Source organism: Lissotriton vulgaris, chromosome 7 (genome assembly GCF_964263255.1).
Source record: "Lissotriton vulgaris chromosome 7, aLisVul1.2, whole genome shotgun sequence".
In the NCBI taxonomy this organism is placed as follows: domain Eukaryota; kingdom Metazoa; phylum Chordata; class Amphibia; order Caudata; family Salamandridae; genus Lissotriton; species Lissotriton vulgaris.
The window spans coordinates 439,238,353-439,261,896 of NC_141695.1; the positions used below are offsets into that span (position 1 = coordinate 439,238,353).

Consider the following 23,544-nt stretch of genomic DNA (forward strand, 5'->3'; position numbering starts at 1 on the left):
GAATGGTATGGGTTTGAAGAGGAGCTCCCCAGCTGGTGAGAGATGCGTCTGCTGTTAACACTATCTGTAGAACCGGGTCGAGGATCGGCCTCTCTTTGGAAAGGTTTTGTGAGTTCCACCACCGCAGAGAGCGATGGATGCGGTCGTCTACCAACACCAGATCTGTTAGCTGACCTTGAGCTTGGTTCCACTGACGATCCAAACACTGCTGTAAGGGACGCATTTGAAGTCTTGCCTAAGGGACGTTGAGAATGCAGGCCATCATCCTGATTGGCTGCATGAACACTCGAGCTGGGAGTATGTTGAGGCTGAAATGTTGTTATTAGAGCTTGTATGGTGTTTATCCTGACTAGGTTGTTGTATGCTAGAGCTTTTGAAGTGACTATGGTAGCCCCTAGATATTGTTGTATGCTGGACGGTTGGAGGTGGGATTTGGTGAGGTTTACCGTGAATCCCAAGTCGTGATGTAGTTGGATTGTTTTGTGTGTGTGTTGTACGCAGCTGCTGTGTGAGTTGGCTTTTATGAGCCAGTCGTCCAGATAAGGGAAGACATGAATGTGCTTCGTAAGTGGGTCGCAGCTACTGAGAGGCCCTTGGTGAAGACTCTGGGTACTGCAGTCACCCCGAATGGGAGGACTTTGAATTGGTAGTGTTGACCGTCTACCCCGAACCTAAGATATTTCCTGTGAGCGGGATGAATGTGAAAGTAGGCGTCCTTTAAATCTAGAGTGAAGAGAAAGTCGCCTTGTTGAAGTAGTGGGAGCACCTGTTGGAGAGTGACCATGTGGAAGTGATCCAATTAAATGTAGAGGTTTAGCAGTCTGAGTTCCAATTGGGGCCTGAAACAGACGTCTTTTTTTGGTATTAGGAAATGGGAGTAGTAAACCCAGTGCCTTGACGAGGCAAGGGGACTTGTTCTTTTGCATGTTTTTGTAAAAGAGAGAGAACCTCTTGTTTGAGAAGTGTCAGATGTTCTAAGGACATTGGACATTGTCTGGGAGGCAAATTTGGGGGAGTAGAGGTGAGTTCCTGGCAATAACCATACTGGATAATTTGTCTTACCCACCTGTCTGTTGTGATTGATATCCAGACAGGTAGGAACTGAGAGACGTCCCCTGACAGGAGTGGGATGATCGGGGGAAGTGCAGGAAGTCACTGTTTGGTGTTAGGGGAGTTGCTGTTATTGTTGCAGTGATCTCTTCCCCTACCATTGTTGCCTCTGTAGTCTCTGCGAAAGGATCCTTTGGGGGATGCCCGAGTGGGGCTTTTATAGGAAGAAGAGGGGTGTTCTAAGCCAATGCTTTTGGTGCCAGCCCTGTAGAAAGAGCGGCGAAAAGAACCTCTAGAGGACGGCAATTGTAAGGCCCCCATGGACTTAGCAGTGTCCGCAACTTTTTTCATCTTTAAAGATGTGTCGACAAAGGGTCCGAAAAGATGCTCTTGATCAAAGGGCTTTTTAAGAATAGCAGATTGCACTTCCTGCTTGAATCCGGAGATTCGAAGCCAAGCGTGCCTGTGCAACGCGATGCTGGTGTTAAAGGCACGAGATGCTGTTTCAGCCGCGTCGAGCGCAGATTTAATTGAGGTGTTTGTGATCAATTTCCCCTCTTGTAGAAGGTTGTTGGCTTTGTTTGTACTGGCCAGGAAGGTGTTGCATGACCTGTTCAAGTTAGTCATAATGATCTCTGTCGTACCTGGCCAATAAAGCTTGGGCATTGGCAATCCGCCAATGATTCGCGGCCTGTGATGCAATAAGTTTACCAGATGCGTCTATTAACTTGGACTCCTTGTCGGGAGGAGGGGTGTCGCCTGTACTCTGTGGGTTTGCCCTCTTGCGTGCATTAGACACCACAAGAGAATCTAAAGGGACCCGACCTTTAATGTAAACTGGGTCATTGGGCGCTGCCTTATACTTTTTGTCTATCCTAGTACTGAGAATACTGGTTCAAACAGGGTTCCTAAAAAGTTCTGGGGCATGTTTAAGCATGCCTTTTAACATTGGCTGGATGTGCGTGGATTTTTGAGAGGGTGCAAAAGTTTTAAACAAGAAATCTTCCACTAAAGGATAAGTATGTAATTGTACCCCGTGATATTGAGCAGCCCAATTGATCAGTTGCGCTAACCCAATATTGTCATCTGGCGAGGATGGCCTAGATGGATAAGGATCTGTGTCGGTATGTGGGTCAGGATCTGTGTTGTAGTCATCCCAAGGGTCTACCTTGTGTGGGATGGTATGCGAGTCATCTTCATCACCATCTGTAGCTATATTCCCACCCCCATCAGTATGATCATCGTCATCATCTACTGTAAAACTATGTTGTGGGGAGTGTGGTGGAGAAATTATGAGATTTGGACCAGCCGGAGGAGAAGGAGGTGGGGAGGTGTTAGTACTGATCTCCTTTCGTTTCAAGGGTATTTCAGATTCTTCTGAAGTGCCCAGTTTCCTCTTTTTTGGAGGCTTGGCGACGACTTTGCCAGTCTGTGGAACAATAAAACGAGTTTTTTGTTTTGGATCTGAAAGCTCAGGTACAGACTGTGGGGGTAAAATGTCAATTTTCGTTGTTGAAGATTTTGGGTCCGAATGTTCTTTGGACCGAGTGTCTGAGGTTTTCTATGGGGTCTTGGACTCCTTAGGTTTTGTTATAGAAGTTTGTCGCTCCGAGAGTTTTTTCGTCTAAGATTACTTTTTCGGCTCCGTAGATTGCTTCGGTTCCGAATGTTTATCCTTTGTATGTTTCGAAGCAGAGGGCTTTGGCGTCGAGGATGTCTTCGGTGCCGATGAAGACGGGCGTGGCACATCTTTGGTTTTGCGTTTCGGTGGCCGAAGGTGACTTTTCAGCAACGGAAGGAGGCTGACTTGAGCTGGATAGCTACTTTTTATGTTTCATAGCCAGGACCGAGGGCGGGACGTCTGAGCCATGTTGATGGTGTCGAACTGAGTCAGAGGGCATTACCGGAACCTTGGGTTTCGGTTTTGGGAGAGGGGTTTCGGTACTCACAGACCGCTGAGCCAGGGTAATTGTCTCCTCTTTGACGTTGTCAGCCTCTGAGACTGAGAAGTCTTCTTCATCACCTTGTTGCTCCGGCTGGACATTGGAATCTAGTTGGAAGATGTCCGGAATTTAGCTGCTTCTGCAAGACATTACGAGACATCGAGCCCTACGATCACGGATGGTTTTCTTCGACCTGAACGATGCACAGGTCTCGCAGTTTCAGTCTTCGTGCTCCGGGGAGAGGCAGACTTTACAAACCTCGTGCAAGTCAGTGTGTGGGAACTTAGCACCACACCCGGGGCATTTTTTTAAATGAGTCCTTTCCATTGACTGCAGGCGAGGTCGGCGCGGATAGGCCAAAAGGCCTGCGTCGAACATCGAGGAGTTTATTTTTAAAGATGAACGTCGAAAGGGAAACATGATAGAGACAATACAGTTGAGTGGAAAGGGATTACGCGTTGAAGGGAGTTCGAAACTGACACCGATCCGGAGCGCAGCAAATCACATCCGAACCCGATGGCGGAAAAAATTATTTAAAGATGGAGTCGATGCCCATGCGCACTATCGTCCTAAGGAGGAGTCACCTACCTCGTGACTACAAAGACTTCTTCCAAGACACAAACAAAGTGCAAACATCCGAGCTCAACACCAGATGGCGATCTATGCATAAGGATACGATCTACAACTCATATGCCTCGATCCCTTGTTTTCTGATTAACTCTCTCCACTCATTTAGCACAGGTAATCTATATTTCTATGGCATAGCCATTGGCTTTGTGGTTAGTAACTCACGTTTGTTTGCTTTCTATTTGCTGGCTTTGTTTTAAGCTGTCCAGCTTGAGTTTTGACCCCCTGTAGCATATCCTATTTACTGTATTCTTCCACCAGTGCTAGATTTCGGTAAACAGGCCTTTAAATCTTATTCTCATTTTGTTACATTTGCTGTGCATTCAAAAACAGAGGTGAAATGCAGAAATGCAAGAGACTGTCTTTTAGGTGGCATGGTGTTTACTTTTCTTTCTCTGGCTTTTAAGAGAATGGATTTATATGACAATCATGCTGGCTACCGGAGGTGTGCTTGAGGAAGGCTGCTGTATGTTATTTATTTCTAGAACACAAAATTAACTGTGCAGATATTACAGAATATATAAGAAATAGGAAAGCAACATTTTTGGGTAATTCTGAAGTGTGGTGGAATTAAATATTTCAATATGATCAAAACAAATTAATAGACTTGGTGATTACATTTAAAAACATTCGTTTTAGTGCTTGATACATTTGGCAGTAAAACTATGTGAAAATGTAATGGTCATTTTAACTGAAGATGTGTTGTTGATAGTGGCAGCGGGGTACCATACCATGCATACTCCCACCTTACACTATTCCTCTCTATTCTGCACCACTTCACGCAACTGCACTCTACACCACTGTACTCTAGCCACTCTACTCACTTCCACTCTACTATAAACCACTTTACTCTACAACACTTAACTCTGTGACATTCTACTCTAAGCCATTCTACTGCACTCATCGCCACTACACTGTGCGCTGCAACGCTCTACTCTAACCCACTCTACTATGTCCTACTCCGCTACACTGTGCTCTAAGCCACTACTGCACTCTACACTGCTAGACTGTGCACTGCAACACTCTACTCTAAGCCACTCTACACCGTAAAACTGCGCCACGAGTGCCGCGACACTCTAAGCCATTCTACGCCGCTACACTGTACACAGCGACAATGTACTGGACTCTACGCTGCAACACCCTAAGCAGCTCTAATGCACAAAGCTGCAAAACTAGTCAAAGCCACTCTACTGCACTCTAAGCCGCGACACTCCACGACACCAACTTTTAGCCATGCTGACCGCAGCCACGCTGGTTTAGAACATTGCAGAAACACATTGGCAAAGCCACTAGCTCTTGCATAGGAGAGATCTACTAGCTTTTCCAATGCTTGTTTACAATTTCAGTTTGTCAAACCTTCATGTCACTTAGAAACAGGGAAACACTTTGTACCACTTCTTCGTCAATGTCCTAGGTTAACTTGTGTATGCAACTTCAGAGCAAACGTTATCAAAGGATTTTTTTGTAATAATATATTTTGATCTGCTCCCTAGCTACCCAATCAAAATGACATATGCTGTTTACGTGCTGCATGTTTAATGGACCAGGTCTAAATCAACATATTTAGGAGTCTGAATTTTAATATTACATTTGACTTTTCTGATTAACCTACATGCTAAATTGCATTCTGCTGGCTCTGAAAACTAGGATTTCATGATACTGGCCTATTCATTTTTCATAGGTGACATGTCTAACACATGGACATAAGCTTGCTGACCTACAAAGCCCAGCCTCTGTCCTGCCCTAAGTGGGACAACATTGGTCTTTTCACAATCTTACAAGTGGGGGATGGCTATCAGCGCTGCAAGACTTAAACAACTTTAATTTCATAAAGATCAAACATCTGAGTTTGCGTTATGCACACTAGGATATACATGACCTGGCTAGCATCCCACTCACGCTTCTTTCTTCTGTCACTCATCGGTGGCCACTCATATTTTCTATGTGTTGTGAATACTATGCAAAAAGACCATTACTTACCTCTTACACCTGTTATCCATAATGTTCCTTTTCAAAACATTAATAACTAGTGAATGTACCTGTACATGTGCAGATTCATGCATATTTGATGAAAAGAAAAGACCTTTCTAAACAATTCCCATTTAACATCAACATGTAGTTTTCATCTTTTAAGAAAACAGGCTTATAAAGATCAGTAACCCATTAGAAATCTGTCACACACAACACAAGTATGTTTTAACTTGTGCCGTGCAAGCACACAAACATATCAGCAGATGAAGCTTGTACCTATAGTAATCCATGCCCACACAGACTAACTCGCCCGGATACATCCACAACCGCATACCAGTAGACAAACAAGCAACCATGCAAACACTCCAGGTCTTCAAGCACACACACAACCAACAAGTAACCATTCATGCACAGAGTCCAAAATATCACAGGACAGCATAGAGCAAGGTTAACAGCCTGGTTAAAGTAATCACTTCCTCAAAAAGTGTCCACTGCTGGCACACAAAGGCCTGGAGCTGCGTCGTTCCACTAGCAAATGCGGTTCTTGACGCAGGTAAACTCAAACAAGTAATGGAAGTGACAATACCGCTTGGACACTTGTTTAACCGCCCAGAGCAGGGGTAGATAAATGTAGAGGTTGGTGGAGGTGTCCGCCCACCGTTGAAGTGCATGCATGGGATGGTTTACTTGAAGTAGAGGTGGCTCATGCAGTCGTTGCCAAGCAAATCACGAAATGAGCAAACAAACACTAGTGCAGGCGACCTTGGCTGAACTCCTTTCCTAGGCCGTTGTGCCAGTGCACGCCCACAGGCCAGTTGCTGCTGTGTGCTGCGTCGGGCTCATGCTCCTCGCCGGCATCTCTGTCGGAGACGCCACCACATGAATGCTTAACACCGAAAGCAAAGCCGCAGGGGATAAGCTGCGCAGTAATCTCAAAGAGTACTCACAGGGGACTTTGAGTGTTGTGGCACATATTTTGTTTTATTCTTTGACCAATTGCCATTTGGCTATTCCACCCTGGACAACCACAACTCACTGAACTGCCTTTGTGCCGCCGCCACTGCTCTCAGCTCACTCGGGGTGCAGAGTGAGATAGAGGTGTGTGGCAAGACGGTGGCCGGTGTACTAGTAGCTCCAGCGGACAGAGAGACATCCACCCCGCTTTGGCAGGGAAGCAGGATATGGAGCTCCTATGTCTGCTTTATCACACCACCCTCCCTTCTTCTCTGCCCACCCAGAGAAACTGAGACAACTGTGTTAAACGCCCTACCTTTTGCACAGAGGGCACTCTGAAGGTCCTTGAAGACTTTGCAGCCACCATAGTGGCCAGTGGCAAATCACAGAACTACCTTTGTGCTCTGTTCCTACTGTGGTGCTGGCCTGCAACTTGTGGGTGGTGCCGGTAGCTTCTTATTTTTGACAGGGGATGGAGGTACGTGCTAAATTTCTTCTTGTAGATGCATCATAGTTACGCCAGCTAAGCCAAACCATTAGTGATCCAGCAAGCCACGATTAGTGGCAAGATACATCAGGACCTTGATTTTGTTGATGCTTCATCCTCGAAATAACCTCTTTAACCACCCAAAAAATAAAGTATCTGATCACCCCCTCACCAGTGCCAAGCCGGAGCAAGGACAGCGACTCTCCTTGCCTGCACTGGTGTGTTTGGCACTTTGTGTGGTACTTGGTGCTCTCAAGTGTGCTATGTCCTCCTGAAACCCTGCACATATCGCCAGTATCTTCTCGTATCTCCTTGTACCTCTGGTCTAACTTAAGCGAGTCAGCAATTTCCTGCTAGACGTGCCAACATGAGGAAGCAGGCCACAGAGTTCTACCCTGGATGGGTTCCTGCAGAGTGCAGTGGGTCTAATTAGTAAGGAAATTGACCTGGTGGTGTGTTAGTTGTCCTTTTCACCAGCCTCCCTTCACTACCACCTCCTGTGACCCCAGGTCACAGTCAGACACAGCACTTGGGAGTCCGGTGGTCTCCCCAACCTCAAGCGCACACCCAACCACTGAAGTGTGCCTAACAATGAGGTGGAGCAAAATGTTCAAGCGCAGCCAGGTGAATCCACTTCACCCAATATGAGCCCTGTGCTAGTTAATAGATCTGGAGGCAAAAGGAAGAGAGCAGCCAACCATACCAAGGCGAATAGACTGTCCTCGAGCCCTCGTGGAGTGTGAAGCAGAAGTTATGGCACCAGCCAATTCACCTGAAGGGTTCAAGGACCTATGCAATAGATTCACAGCGCCAGTATTGGAAAAGTTAGAACCTATCTATAAGCGGCTGGGGGACGACTGAGTTACAAATTAGGAACTTGAAGGACGAAGTGGCTCAGAAACCTGCAATGTCCAAAACTTGTGTACTGCCCTCGCTAATTATTCCCTCTTATCCAAAGGGTGGAGCAGTGAAGATGCCCTCTGTAGCTATTGCTGCAGCTCCTGGTGCCAGGGTCACCAGGGATAGTTGCCCCGCTGGCAACTAGTAGGAAGGGAGTTTTCCCTAATGGAAACCTCAACTGAGCTAAAAGCAAGAGGTGGGTGGGTGAATGGGGAGATGCTCAAATAGTGATTTAGGTCGTTGCTACGAGCTGACCTCATTGAATCTGCCCCCAGACATGTTCTGACGTTGCTATACTGACCAATATACCTTGCTTAGCTAAGGAGGGATGTGGAATCTTTTATCAAACTAAAAAACAAAGTTCTAAGCTGGTTATGCTCTCATGCTGACTTCTCCTCGTTGGACGATCAGTACATATTGATGGTTAGGGGGTAGGTTGGGTCCAGCCCTTGGCAAAACCCTTTAGGGTTGATTGCATTGTTGTTAACTTCAGGTTCCTTCCCATTGTTCACAATCTCCTTAGTAGCTGCAAACACCAACATTGGGCTAGCTTGAATATCTCTAGTGTGCCCAATATGTCTAGTTAACCTAAGGTGTCTGGGCAGGATAAGGCAAGATATAGAGACGAAATGCAGCATAAATAAATAGGGGGGGGGGATTAGGGGGAACAGTGCACAGTGTGAGTAAATATCTACCTATCAGGAATCAAATTACACTGTTAGATGTCAGGTATGTATGCACACAGATCACCTCACAAAGGCCAACGCACACATACAATGCCGCACATCCTGCATACATTCAGATATCAACCACACATTTTTTCCAAGGTGAAAGAAAGCTAAAAGGGCAGATGCTGGACGGACGGATGGAGATTTTATAACCATTTGATTTGTAATCTACTTGGAGAAATCACTTTCCACGAATGACTTGTTTCCATGCCCATTTAATCCTTGCCTTTTTTGGACGGCCACCCTAAAGTAATAATATTGTTCATTCTATTTTAATTTTGTTTAAAAGCTGCAAAAACAAATAAGTAGCACCGAAATCAGTATCTTGATTTCCATAATGTTAAATAGACATAGTTGTGACACTTACTTTTGAGCGATCACTCCGCGTAAGGCTAAAAGTGAGCATACAATCATGGACATTTCTTTTACAAATTAAAGATCAGCTGCTTCAATGGAAGCACACAAACAAGTACTACAACTTCCAGGATGTAGAGATGTAGTAAATAAATCCCCAGGAGCATGGTGTCTGTCATACATGGAGCAACTGACAACAAAACAGAATGCAACTATTATGTTTAAGGAGTTTTATAGTTTACATAAAATATACATTTGGGGCTTAAATAGACCTACTTTTAAATTCCTGCTTTTGAATAAATTAAATGTAGTTTGCGATTTGACTGCAGATGGAACAAATTAAAATGTTGTGTATTCTGTGGAATTACTTTACTGCGCTAAAAGCATTTGGCACTTATGACGGCTAATTTCTCCAATCCATACTTTCAAATCAATAAAATGTGGTTTAACATTTGACAATAGACTGTAACATTTTCCTGCTCACAGAGGGTTCGGTGATGAAAATCTTTGCAATTTGATTGATGAAAGTTGGAAACCAACCTAGAAGATGTGGATGTGTTACTCTCAGGCTGCAAAAACAATTGGCTCACATAAAGGTATCACAGCATATGGCTGCCTCAAATTCTTTTCTACAGAAACCTATGATGCATTTTTTAAGAGGCAATCGGAGCACGTGATGTGCATAATGTGGCATCCACTGGTGGGTTTGGACTAATATATTTAGTTTCTTTCAAAGTTTGTTTCTGTTTCAAGTGTTGTCATGTCCCCAAAATCTACAATGCACCAGGACACAGACTGTAACCGTGGATTGCTAATTTAATCCTTTCACCGCTGGGCTAATTCCCCTGCGGTGAGGGGGAGGGGGGGGGGGCAGCACGTCATGCTGCAAGGTGGCGCTGTGCTCATGAAGAGCTGAGCTCGTCATGACCACACCCGTTTCTGTAGAACGCTCAGCACAGCAGGGGAATTATCACAGCATGGGAGCGCCGCGGCGGTCATGACAAGCTCAGCTCGTCATTAGCACAGCCGCACCGTGCCTCATGACGAGCTGAGCTAGTCATGAGCATGCAAGGTGCTAAGCAATTAAATTGGTAGTCTGTGTGCTACGTAGAGGTTCATGTGACACCATTACTAACCTATTTTGTTAAAGAACATTCAACTACTTTTCTTTCATTAGGAGAGATGGGTCGTTTGCCCATCAACCTACAAATCCATTTGGACCATAAGGTGTACCTGATAACATGCGGTGCATAGATTACAAAGAAGCATTACTCATCCTCTGAGGCAGTGATTTGTGGAAAGGTAGTGGCAGCAGTAGTAAAATGTGTTTAAACAATGTCTGGACAACTTTGGCTTATTGCCTGGTACATATTTCAACACAGTAATGACTTATGAATGGAATATATGAATAAACTAACATGTAGCAGCTATCAACTAACGGAATGTCTGCCAGAAATAGCAACGCAGCACCCTTTGCACAAGTACCGTAAGTTTATGGAATACCTTTAAAAGTTTTTCAACTCTAACATAACATTTCAATATATTTATCAATTCATCCACCAATCACTGTATTAGAGACAGAGTTTTCTAAATGTGGCAGAAGAAAAGTTACACAATCTTTTGTGTTGAGAAGTGGGAAGGGTATTGATCAATAGAATACATAAGGCTAGTTTAGCTTCTAGCGTGTGCAAAGAGCTTTTTACAATACTTTGTAGATTGTCTAAAAAATGCTAGGGAAAGCTATGAGAATAAGAAAAGGAGAGAACTTTAGGTTAGAAAATGTGACTACACAGGACTACCCTGTATTTGTGTCCTTGGAAATAAGGACCATCTTTGGATAATTGTTAGAAGCTCATTAAATCTGTCTCGAAATGTTATTGCTGAAAGGAACATAACATTCATGTCAGATGTAGCTTGAAGGAACCTCAGTTGCAAGGGAAATGTTACTTACCCTTGTAGTGTATGGTGCTGTAGATTCTGCACACTCCTGCCACCTAGTGCTGGGCATGGATGTTTGCAATTTGTTTTTCTTTAACCGCATCGCTGCTGCGGGGATTTTTGTGCTGTGCTGCAATTTTCTTATTACCGCGATACATGACGAGCTCAGCTCGTCATCAGCACACGCCACCCGTGGCTGATGACTAGCTCAGCTCGTCATCAGCATCGAAGGGGTTAAAGAAGTCCGGTAGCGATATATCGTGTGACTTTTCCCTTAGCTCACAAAGCACGAAGATAAACGCTCCATCTCAGATTTTTATTCTCACAAACGAGTGTGATGTAGGTGGAGTGTGGTGAATCAGGACAAGACATTTCTATTGTTCATTGTTACTATTAGCAGAGAAAGAATCTTGGATCACTGCTCGCATCGGGGGAGATATGAGGGTGCACGTAAATCTACAGCACAAGCTACGAACTGATGTTACAAGGTAACATTTTTCAGCTGTACCGTGTATTGCAGTAGATCACATGTGCAGCATATACTTTAAAACGGTCATTTCTCATAAAAACGTAGCTAGTGACCAGATGCTGCAGATGTTTAGTCAACCAAAACTTCCTGAAGGTTCTGAATATCCACACAGTAATGCTCAGTAAATATTTGAGGTGTTGATCACGTAACGGCTTTGCAAATGTCTTCTACTGGTATATTCCCTAATAAGGGCACAGTTACCCTCCTCTTTCTAGTGGAATGTGCTTTAGACCAAGCATGCATTATGCCTTTTGCTTTGGCACAGTATGTTAGTGTGAATTTACTGATCCATCTCGCTAGGCCTACCTTGGAAATGGGATTTTTGTGGGTATGTTTTTGCCCCAAGTTTCCTTAAATAAGTATTAGAATCTGTATTGTGTCATTGAAGGTTATGATTCTTTTGGAAGTTTCTCTTTGGTTGCCAGGTGAGGGTCAGTTACACTGGTCCTTCGCCTGAGCAACTGGTTCCAAACAGTGGGTCCTATCATATCGACTTATGCCAATAAACTCTTCATAAATCTACTCTTCTGTTCCTGCCTTTGGTCATTTCAGCTACACCCCAATACTACACCTTCTACCAGGAGTGCAGTTTGCTGTTTTTACCTTGTATTGCTTGGTGGCTGATGTCGTGGACCCACAGGCTGAAATGGTTTTGTTATAGAGGTGCGGATACGTCTATCTTGTGAAAAATTGTGTGTTGAGATTTATGCATCTTTTTGAATTGTTCTACTTGCACCTTCCCTTCTTTACTTTATTGTTACTGAACCATTCGTTACTCTTGCATTGGCTGCCTTGGTTGAATTGCCTGCCTCGCGCCCTGAACGTTCCTGATAGCCGTGCGCCTACCTCTCTGCTTATCTGTTCATCATTACGATGCGGCTGTGGGAGCTCGTGGCTGCACTCTGCAGCGTTGTCTCGCTCCTACATTTGGGCTGTGGGAGATACCATCTCCGGGGGGGGGGGGGGGGGGGGGGGGGGGAGGGGGATGCTGTATGGAATGTTTATGTGGAGGCTAAAGAAAGACTAAAGACACTATTTTCTGATTAAGCTAGCGTACTGTTAGAGAGGCACAGTTTTTGGAAATGCAAACAAGTTAGCGTTGAATCTGTTGAAGAATTTGGTGCAGCATTATGGGTTTTAGCCTCAACCTTTGAGTTCGAGAACTCCGTTGATATATACATCAGGGAACAGTTCGTTTTCAATTGCTTGGAAAAAAAATGCAAGAAAGACTACTTACTTGTAGGAATCCTTCACTTTCAGAGATAATTGATAACGGCAAAAGCATTAAGAGGTTGACTATCTCCACTCAAGCATTAACAACTCAAGAAGGACATTCTCCTCTGTCTTTCACTTCTGAAGAGAGTACCATAGTAACTATCAGGGCTGAAAAGAACAATAGGACCCAGATCTGTTGTTATTGGTTCCAGAAACCATTTAGGCAACAAATCATGTTCTGCCATTAGTAAAAGATGTATGAAATGCATGCAGGAAAATGGGACCTGCATGCCTGTCTGTAGATCTCAATATAATGGTGCTAATGTTATAACACGTAATCTAGATGTTCAGGGATGCTCCGGGAGTGTTAACAAGTTTGACAATGGTGTTTAGGATTGCACTAGCAAATTTAACAACTTGGTTCTTACTGTAAACTAAAAAGAAGGATATTAATCTTAAAGGTCATATTCAAATGCCTTTGGGGATAAAGATAGAGTTACTAGGGTTTTTTCACTCTTTACTGTGGAGACTTTGGGAAGGAGTATTGGTACAAAAGTATACGTCGCCATCAATGGTAGGAATTTGGATGGGTGGGTGGATGGATCTAGCCAGGTTGTAGATTTATTTAAATCCAGGGCACAAAAAATCTGTTCTTGGGGAAATACCCATTTGCTGCACTGTTTCTGATATATGTCTCACAACTATTTCAATACTTGCAGAGATAGCCTTTTGTGCAACTCTCTACTTGGTGTTCGCAAAGTAAAAACGGTACCTCTCACTTATGCTCCTGTGAGCCTTTGAGCACTGTTGCTCTGGATTTTGCCAGAACTTTCGAATTTGCAACAAGTTTTTGTTGCTATTGATCGATTGCCACTAAGTGAATTTATTATTCTCTTGCCGAATCTATTTCCACTCGGTCTGTTCTGTTTTTACTTCAAGATGTATTTAGCCTAGCAGGAACGCCTGAAGAAATATTGATAGAAAACAGCATTCATCTTGTTTCCGCAGAGATAATGAACTTTTTCTCCAAACAAGACATTAACATCGTAGGTTTGGACGGCATGATCATTTCGTCAATGGTTTAGTAGAGAGCGCGAACCATTTTCTCAAGGAAGGGATTCAGTATGCCCTTTCTGCTGGTGTTGATATGATGATTTTGAAAAATTGAATCACAGCCTATCACTAATCTCCGTATTCTAAGTCAGGATTCACTTCTTTTGAGTGGTTAAGGGGGAGGAACAGTAAGTCTAGTGTTTTTTCTAGTGGATTTAATTCCAAAGTGAGATATTTAGAATCTGGATTTTTGTAACAAAAAAGAATGCTGATGAAGCAGAGTGAATAACTCCAAGTTGGTGGTTCGAGACATTTTACAGAAAGACATTTTGCTACTGGTAACTGAATTCACATTAAGAAGCCGTTCGGTAACAGAACACAACCTGCACTTGATGGGATATCGAACAAAGAAAGAACACAAACTGTACTGGATGATAAACCTAATTCACATGAGTCACAATTTCATAAAGGCTATGATGTGGTTATGCAATGCTGTCCCAACTGTAGTATTCCCTCTGATTCTCTCAGGTTACAAGATTCTGAAGGCCCTCAAGATGTCCTTGAAGACGCTCAGGTTGCACAAGAAGATTTTGTTGAACAATTTGATGTTGTTCCAAAGCAATATGTTGTATGAACACTGATGTCTTTTCTAAAGGTTCCAGGGCCCAAGAACCTGAATGCACTCCAGAGGTACTATGTTTTCTAACAATTCTTGTTTCTCTGATGCTTTGTTGGTAACAGGATAATGAATGCAGTCAAAAGGTATTACACATTTGTGAGGATGGGATTGTCAATTCTAATACTGTTGTGCCCACCAACATTCCCAAAGTACAGAATACTGAATCCTCTCAGGGAATCCAGCAGGACATTACTGATTCTAATTTTCCTGCAGGTTTGTCTAGAGTTACCAGTGTGCAGGTTAGAGAAGTATTCAAGTAGTGCAGCAAATGTTTGTTTTGTTTCTTTCCTTTCTGCATCTGAATATGTATTGAATTGGGTTTTGATGCTTGTTTTTTTAAATCCATGAAAAATATGTATCCATTTTACCTGTTCAGTTTAGAGATTATTATTAAACTTATTTCTTTTCCTTGTTTGGGGGGAGGAGGGGTGATGTTTTATGTATGTGGGTATGTTTTATGTCCCTTTGTTTCCTTAAATCAGTATTAGAATCTGTATGAGTCATTGAAAGTTCTGATTCTTTTGTAACGTTCCCTTTGGTTGCCAGGTGAGTGTCGGATACAATGGTCCTTCGCCTGAGCAGCTGGTCCCCAGCAGTGGGTCCTATCATATGGACTTATGCCACATATCTACTCTGCTAATCCTACCTTTGGTAATTTCAGCTTCACCCAGATACTACAGATTTCCTAGGTGCAGTTTTGTAAAATCAATAAATAGCTGGTTTGGCTTGCGGATGGATTTTGTTCAGTCAGTGTAGTATTAGAGCTCACTTACAATCTAATGTATGTATGCCTTTCCTGCAAACGTCTCAAGGTGTACTAAGAAAATAAACAAAACAAAAAACATAGGGGGAGGGGTGAGGGTAGAATCATCATCCTCTTACTACGATTAGTCAACAAAAAGATCCTACCACTGCATTATAAAAAAATCTTTCATTATATTAAAGATTATAATTATAATGGTGACGTGGAAAGGGTTTAGGCCCCTGTAGTTGTTCAGTGAAAGTGGGGTGGGGGGAGACTGTTTTTAAATATCCCTCACACAAACTTAATTCATTGTCATGCTTCATCATTGGGGTCTTCCCGTCCCTCTACGGGCGTGCGTGATACGACCTACGTAGACGGGGGGCACTTAATTTGTGAGATAGGTTATGCGTAGTACATAAGGTGGTAGGGTCGGGAAAGGTAGTGTTTTGCTTAAATTAGAAGTTACCTGGCTAGTGGAAAAAATATAATTTTATTGCCTTCCCTTGCTGGAAACATAAAAAATGGGGAGAAGTAGTGCTCCTGCGTCTAATAGGTCGAAGCACGTCTCACCCCTTAGAGGGACGGGAAGACTCCAATGATGAAGGCATGAAACTGAATTAATTTTCAGTGTGTGAGGGGTATTTAAAAACACTGAGTTTTTTTCCCCCCTTTCACTGAACAACTGCAGGGGGCTAAACACTCTTTCCACATCACCATTATAATTATAATCTTTCAGATAATATAAGATTTTTTTATAATGCAGTACCAAGAAAACAGGAAACTTAATGGTTTGATTAGCATGAAAAGTGTAACACACCTTCTGTCCAAAGTGAGGTTTTACCCTCAAGACCACACTAGCCTTGAGAACGTCTATGAATTTCAATCATTATTACTACATAACACATAACATAACGTGTATTTGTAAAGCGCACGTTCACCCATAGGTCTCTTGGCGCTGAATAACAGATGTTTATTGTTACCCAACTCAATGGTAATCATTTTATCGACCTCAGATGGATGAAAGGCTGAGTGGACCCGCCAGGATTTGAAACTGTGACCAGGAGGTCGAACACAGGCCCCTGCAGTGGATGAATTAGTCCACTGAGCCACCAGACCCCGGCTTCGGGGTCTGGTCGATATTACTGTGAAGAGGCCACAACAAGCGTCTCCACTAGGATATCATTCACCTCGCGGCAGCATACTCATTTACATAATGGTAGGTGGCAGTATGCTGAATGATGCTTTGGTATGCCGTGGTGTCATCTAGCGGGAGGGTGACTGAAATTCTTTCTAAATCCAGGTCTGACTGAGGTGAATTTGTAATCTTTCCACGAATCTCCGGAGGTCCGAGGTAGACTGGGGCAAAGTTCAGCAGGACTGCCAGTATCAGCACATTACTCCGAGGACCCCTGAGGAAGAAACAGGAGGAGAGGTGGCAGTGGGGGGTAAGGTGCTGGTGGAGTAGTGGAGCAGAAAGGGGAGGCGGGAAACAGAATCTGTCTTTGGGCCTCTTGGAGGGCAATAGGGGCACGGAAGTGTCAGATGGTAGAGCTTCTTCAAAGGCAAGCCTGAAATTCTTTGGTAGTGTTTTCTCTGAGGCGGAGATCTTGACCTGCGCATGGTTGGATGATCTTCTGCTCTGCCTTACATCCAGCTTTTGCTGTATCCTCTCGAGATTAGGTTGTTTCCAGGTGTTCAGAGCAGAGGATCCACAGGTAGTTTTGTCACGGACAGTGGCTGCTTCGGTGCCAATGGCGTTTTCAGCTTTCATGAGAGAGCCGGCTTTGAGATGTTGGTGCCAACAGGTGTTCTAGAACACTAGGATGGCCGAGGATTAAGGCCCTGGGAAGGGTCTTCCTTTGAGTCGGATTCCTGGTTTCAGTGTCAACCAATGCCAGAGGGCGGTGGGTTCAGCACATAGGGCTTGGTGCCTATCCCCCGGAGGGGTAGTACCTGGTCGCCTCAGACTGCAACCATTTCGGAGCTTTGGGAAGGGCTGAGGCATAAAAAGTACTCCAACAAGGCATGGTCTTTGGCTCCGCTTGAGCAAGGTGGATGGAGTGTCCTCGGGTGCTTGTTCTACCTGCACCACTTCCTCCTTGCCAGAATCTGAGACGGGGAGTCGATGAACTGAGGAATTGGCCCGTATGCTGGGAGATCGGATGACTCACCAAATGCTTCCTCCTCTTCATCGGCGCTAAGCAGATGGGCTTTGCTGATATCCGGCGTTTCTGAAGAGGATTAGGTAATCCTACTGTGGACCCACCATCTGTTTCTCTGTTGACGCATGCTTTCTAGCTATGGAACTCCGAACAGCAGTTGCAGCGGCTCTTGTCATTCTCAGGCAAGAGGCAAAGATTGCAGATGGCGTGGAGGTCAGATTATGGGTATTTAGAATGGCACTGCGGGAATCTTTTGAAGGGCGACCTATTACATCAGGTGCTCAATTTCTGACAGTATTCCTGAGCACAATGTAACTGAGGGGGCCAGTTGCAGCGTGAAGAACTCGAGAAATAAATTCAGCACAGTTTGAAGAAACGTGTCAAAGATCCTTCTTGTACAAGATGGAAGACAACATACTAGGAGGTCGCAAAAGGAACCGACAAACTTGTTGAGACTGAGCACACTGAATCACATCCGAAACCGATGAGAGAAAATCTAACAATAGAGTTGGCGCCCAGGCACATCCACAACCAGAATAGTCACTGAGATCTTGCGACTCGAAAGAGTCCTCTGACAAGTTGTACTGGTCCAAGCCCAACATTCGATGGCAGGAGTGAGCAGTGCATGTGCATCTACAGCCCCACATGCTACCAACAGACTACTGCTATTAGTATTGCAATTTTGGTGGGGAAGCTCAAAGCAACAATTCAATGCACCCTGTTTTATTCAAGTGCTGTTGGTCCCTGACAGTTCTACCAACAAACCCAACAATAGATACTGTATACCATGCATACAAGTTGTAACTGAATATGCTAAAGAGAAACATGACGATTTTCACCATTTGTTTCTAAACTACTCTGCAGCTTACCAGAGGTCCCATTGGTTTTAGGCCTTGAAGGTGAGCCTCCCCAAGGATCTGAGAATGTTGGTGCAGGAGCCCAAGGATCCACAGCTGGTTTGGTCAGAGGTGTTGGTGCAGCACCAGACGTCCAAGGGTCACTAGTGTGTGCCCCACTCACAGGTCCAGTACCTTGCAAATGAAGAGGAAAGCAGAAATTGTCATTTTTGACAAATCTGTTATTCCTAACCAAAAAGGTGGATGTAAAATGCAGGAGTGAGAAGAGGTGGAAGCAACATAAGAAAAATAAAAAATATCAGGACAAGATAGAGTAGGGTGAGGAAGAGGCCACGCAATGCTACAACTTACTGATGGGATAAAAGATAGAAGAGCTACTACCTGAACTCCATGGATCGGAAGCAGTGCCAGTATCTCCTGGTGGCACAGCTTGGGCCCCACTCCAGGGATCACTCGGTGGAGGAGTAAGTTGAACGCCAGTACCCCAGGGGTCACTGGATGCCGTGGTGGCTACTGCAGGGCCTCCCCAGGGGTCTGCAGTAGCTGGTATACTGGATGTTGGTCCAGATCCTGACCAGGGGTCTGCAGATACTTGAGTAGATGCTCCCCAGGGGTCAGTTGCTGCTGCTGCTACTGAAGGGGCAGAAGTGTTAAAGACATCTGCCAAGTCCATCAAGGATGACTACAAAAAAAAGAGAAAACATCCAACAAATTGCGACTTGATCAATGAACTAGATGAAAAGTAGACAAACTGAAAGGAACAGAGAATTACCTTCACCGTAGAGCATGAAATAAATCTCCAAAAGATAGTACTTACAAAATAATACGGTAGAGGGAGAGGGATGCACAGTAAACTGGCAGGCAACAGCAAGTCAGATTTGTGATAGGAAATGGCTTGGAAAGGCAACAAGTAAAATGAAGCGCCAAGAAGAAAAGGAGCACTTTCTACTTTCCAAATAAAATCAAATTATAAAACAGAAAGAGGTGGAAAGAAGGAGAGGTTAGTGATCAGGGTAGGAAGAAAGGTGCGGGTATAAGAAATTTAACAAACCTGAACAGCAGGAAATTAGAAATTGAAGATTCAAGAAAGACACGACTAAAATTAGAAACAGGAAAGGAAACGCAGGATAGAGCAAGCGCCTGTTTAGAGCGAGAAAGAGACAGATGTTGATCCAGATGAAAGTAAGACTTTGGATGGTGTGATGAAAGAAATGGCTCTGGAGGAAAGTATTGACAATATGAGTATGGGGAAACCAGAAGAAAAAAGTAGCACACCTTCAAGGGACAAAGATGGACTGGGTGAACTGTGAAAAAAGGACACGGGGTGACAGTTGCCAAATTAAGGGGAAAAGCAAAGGAAAACTGAAGGGAAAAAAAGAGTGGAAAATCGGCAAAAACAGCATAAGTAGCCTGAGGAGGAAAAGGGGATGGTTTGGATCACTCCGAAAAAAAGAGTAAAGTAGGCTACATTAGGCATATATTCAAAACTACAGACCTAAATACTGAATGATCAGACAACGCTACCTCCTCTGATTTTGTTGGAGCCTCCTTCCTGCTCTCCTCAATAGCCATCTGCAGTCGCAGGTCATCTCCTCGCCTGATCCGCTCCTCCTAAAAAAGGACAGAAAAATGGCAGAGAGATATTATGATAAATTCACAAACTTGCTTCGGCCAGCAGGGAGAAGAGCGATTAGTGGTTGTAAACACTCAATTAAATGGAAAAAGGAAAGCTTGTGTGAAAATGTTAAGTTGCTGTGCTTGGATTGAGATGAGCAAAGCAAGAAGATGTTTAGGAAAAGGGTTCTAAATTATGCATCAAGGTAGCATATGGTTGAAAACAGGATGGTGTACAGTTTGGATGTAAAAGGACAAGAGGGCAGAGGACAGGCTGATGAATGACCATTTGAGATGGGTGCATGGTGAAGTAGGAGGTTCCCTGCCTGCAGAAAACACATCAAATTTTTCTAAGCCTGTTCTTACCCACTACCTACGTTTAGTAACAAAACATAGGCCATAGACGTTTGTCCTCACAATGTAGGTAGAGTAGACTAACTGACAGGAACATGAAATGCTGCTGCCCAACAACCTGAGCCGAAAAAGGATGCAGATGTTGCTTGACATGAGCGATATAGACAGAAGTACTACTGCTAATGATCTAACTGAAGAGCTCTGCTGTCAAGGCAATCAGCACACTTGGAAACATATGAACCCACTACAGGGAAGTGTGTGAAGCATCTACAGACAAAACACTTGACTAAGAGATTGGCCAGCCCAACCACTTTACTCATTTCATGCCTATTCAACAATAAGACTATATACTTTCCTCTAATTTAGGTTTCCTACCCATATGTAGCTACCCTTGGTAGCTATCCCTAAAATTAACAAAGCGCGCATGGGGGCAGATCTTTCAGGCACCTTGCAGCCAAGAGTTGGAACATGCTCCGGTTAGAGCTGCGTCTGGAACCCTCGGAGGTTAAGTTCCGAAGAGCTCTCAAAACCCACTTGTTCCGGTCAATACTTATGTAACTGATTCTAGTCAGACCTCATTTTCTCTCACCGTAGCGCGGGGACACGCCGGTGCGCATAGCCAGGCGCTTTTCAAATTTCCATAATAATATACTATGGGATGTCTAGCAAATGGTGTACGGGGGGTGTAATCCCCTTCTGAAAGGAATAAATGTACTGACAGGGCACCCAATCTCAGTCTCAGAAAAGGACTTTAGCTGTATAAGAAAGTCGACAAACCAGCATCCAGTTTACGCAAGTACACTAAGAAGCAAGCAGATTACACATTTTGAATCATGTTCCACTGTACCAAATCAACTCCATGGCGAAATCTGAGACTCTGTGGGCAGGCATAAGAACTGAAGAGATGATCGAAAGTGGCTTCTAGGACATTTCCACTCCGATTTTGAACATCAGCAGTTTCAGACTGCCCTATCAAGAAGTATCTCGTAGTGGTATTTGCATCTTAGCAGACATGAACTAGTACAAATCAAACGTACCTAAGGCTTAAAAAAATCAAAGGTTTTAATTATTTTCACTATCTATAACAAAGGATGTTTCACTTCTCAAAAGATTCATAGCTGCAGCGAAGTGAATCAGAGTGCTGAATGAGAGAAAAAAACAGCTTTAGAAGTTAAAGGATTTCGGATGAGGGAACTCTATTTGAGTTTTTCTGCATTTATAGGGTCAGCTTCAGTTTTTTTATTTTTTATTTTAAGGCGAGCCTTTCAAAAGAATTGTCATTTTATCATTTTGCCTTGTGTCTCATTCCTAGTGACAGTATGATGCGATTTTTGTATGCCTGCTGTGACATGGATACTTAACTTGTTCTAGATCTCATACAGAAATATTACAAGGCACATTGAGTATAAAGGGCCCATTTCAGTATGACTCTTGCCAAGGATGTTCAACGTATTTCACTATCATCTCCTAATCAGAAATACTCAACATTAGACACTTGGGAAATTAAAAGAAACCCAGCAAACAACAAATCTGAGTCTACCAACAGAACTCAATCACATCGATGCTCAAAATAACTTGCTCTTTGACAAAACACAAAAACGACCTCAGGTTAAAAACATTAACCAGCCGAAAACACAACTTGTCATTGTAGACGAAAACTAGCCACCTCTGCCAGAATATAAAAATGTTAATACATTTTAAATTATTGAAGGCATTACACTCATGAAAATAGAATGAATCAACCACACTTACTTTAATTAAATATTGCTCGACTGAAATGATCTACCCAAACCACTGCTAATTCAGAACAAAAAACTTTGCTCTATGACTGTAGAATGAATAGAAAACCAATAATCTATCCTTTGAAGCATGTACAAAACCACATCTCTCCTAAAGAATTGTTCCACAGCAACTCTAGAATAAATATTCTACAAGATAGCAGACATCAGCTGATAAATCGCTTTTGAACAAGAATCTTTCAGCAGATCACAAACCCCAATTCGGTGCAAGTGGAATAAATTAAAATGTAATAAAACATTTAAAGTCAAATAATTACACAATGGAAACTCTATACAACAGGCAGCCATGTACGATGAAGCTAAGAAAGCAAACTAGTGTCTAGCATATTACTGACTATATACTTTACTGGTCATAGAACCACCCTAGTTGAATCTGAAGTCATCAACTTTGTTTATTTAGAATGAATCTAGATTCAAGAACTTCCACGTTAAGTGGAAAAAATAAATGTATAACTATTTGCTAAAAAAAAAAAAAGTGTATATTTCACAAAACCGATTCTTGGTCAAAACCTAGGAATTGTTGGCTCAATATAAATAATGCCTCACAGGAATATATGAGCTAAAGCCCATAAATAAAACACAGGTTATTAAACCCAGCGATTATTAGACGAGGGAAAGAAAGCCTGGGGTCAGCAAATCAAGAAATTATTTGACTACGATTAGACATTTACACTTATGCAAGCTTACTCAAGTTTGCATGGCTAGCTTGGTTTGTGCATTTTCATTAATGTGATTTTAGCGAGGTTTTTTAAAATTGTTTTATCACTCTAGCACTTGGTTTGTTTCTATGAATTCTACCTGATTTGTCTAGGCTGGTACTTGGGCAGGACAGCGTTCTTTGTGCCACAAGCTCTTGGGCGGCATCAGCAGGGTAGCAAGACGTCAGCAGAAGAGCCAGCTTCAGATATCAAATAATCTTCTGATGACCAGAACATCCATCTTACCTGTCCAGCTGGCAAGCAAATACTTCTGCGATTAAAACTAAATACCTATCTCACATAAACCAAACAGATGAACCTGCTAAACAGCAATATACATTTTAAAGTGCCTCTCTAGTGATCTTCCCATGCAGCTGGTCTACAAGACCCAAATTCAAGTTCACAATTGCTGTTGCAAATCTCCAAATTACTTTAGGTATAAAAACACTTGAGGCACGTTACATCAAATCTCCATGCAAATGTATTTTTATTTGCAGTGATCATTTAAATGAACAGCTGTCAACTGACGGTTCTAACCAAATTTAAATAATTTAAAGCAGTCGAAAATACCTCCCGCTGCAGAGTATTTTTGCTCTGTAAAATTTGGGTGTTCTTAAAGATAACTCCATACGTCACCAAGTAAAGATAAGCACTTTAGTTACTGCAGGGATAGTACTCATTATTGCATGGAAGTTTTCATCATGGACAGCTAAATAACTGGTTGGACTGAAGGGAGTCCTTAACTATCACTTTTATTCAGAGAAACACTACCCATGTTAACCAGTCTTTAGTTTATTGGCTGTTCGGCTTTTAATTATTACACAAATCCGCGGCTATACCTCATGTAAATTGGGACAAATCACTGGATAGACTCTTTAAAGACTTTC

At 43.2% G+C, this 23,544-nt stretch overlaps 1 protein-coding gene across 12 annotated transcripts in view; it reads right to left on the reverse strand.

Moving 5' to 3' along the window:
- The window catches only part of EPN1 (epsin 1), a 371,704-nt gene that overhangs the window by 73,597 nt on the left and 274,563 nt on the right, over positions 1 to 23,544 (reverse strand). For all 12 annotated transcript variants that reach the window (XM_086930437.1, XM_086930433.1, XM_086930440.1 and 9 more), the window contains 3 exons: positions 19,717 to 19,803; positions 18,574 to 18,874; positions 18,205 to 18,366 (listed from right to left, as the gene is read on the reverse strand). In XM_086930437.1, coding sequence (XP_086786563.1) covers positions 18,205 to 18,366; positions 18,574 to 18,874; positions 19,717 to 19,803 — 550 coding nt within the window. The remainder of the gene's footprint in view (positions 1 to 18,204; positions 18,367 to 18,573; positions 18,875 to 19,716; positions 19,804 to 23,544) is intronic.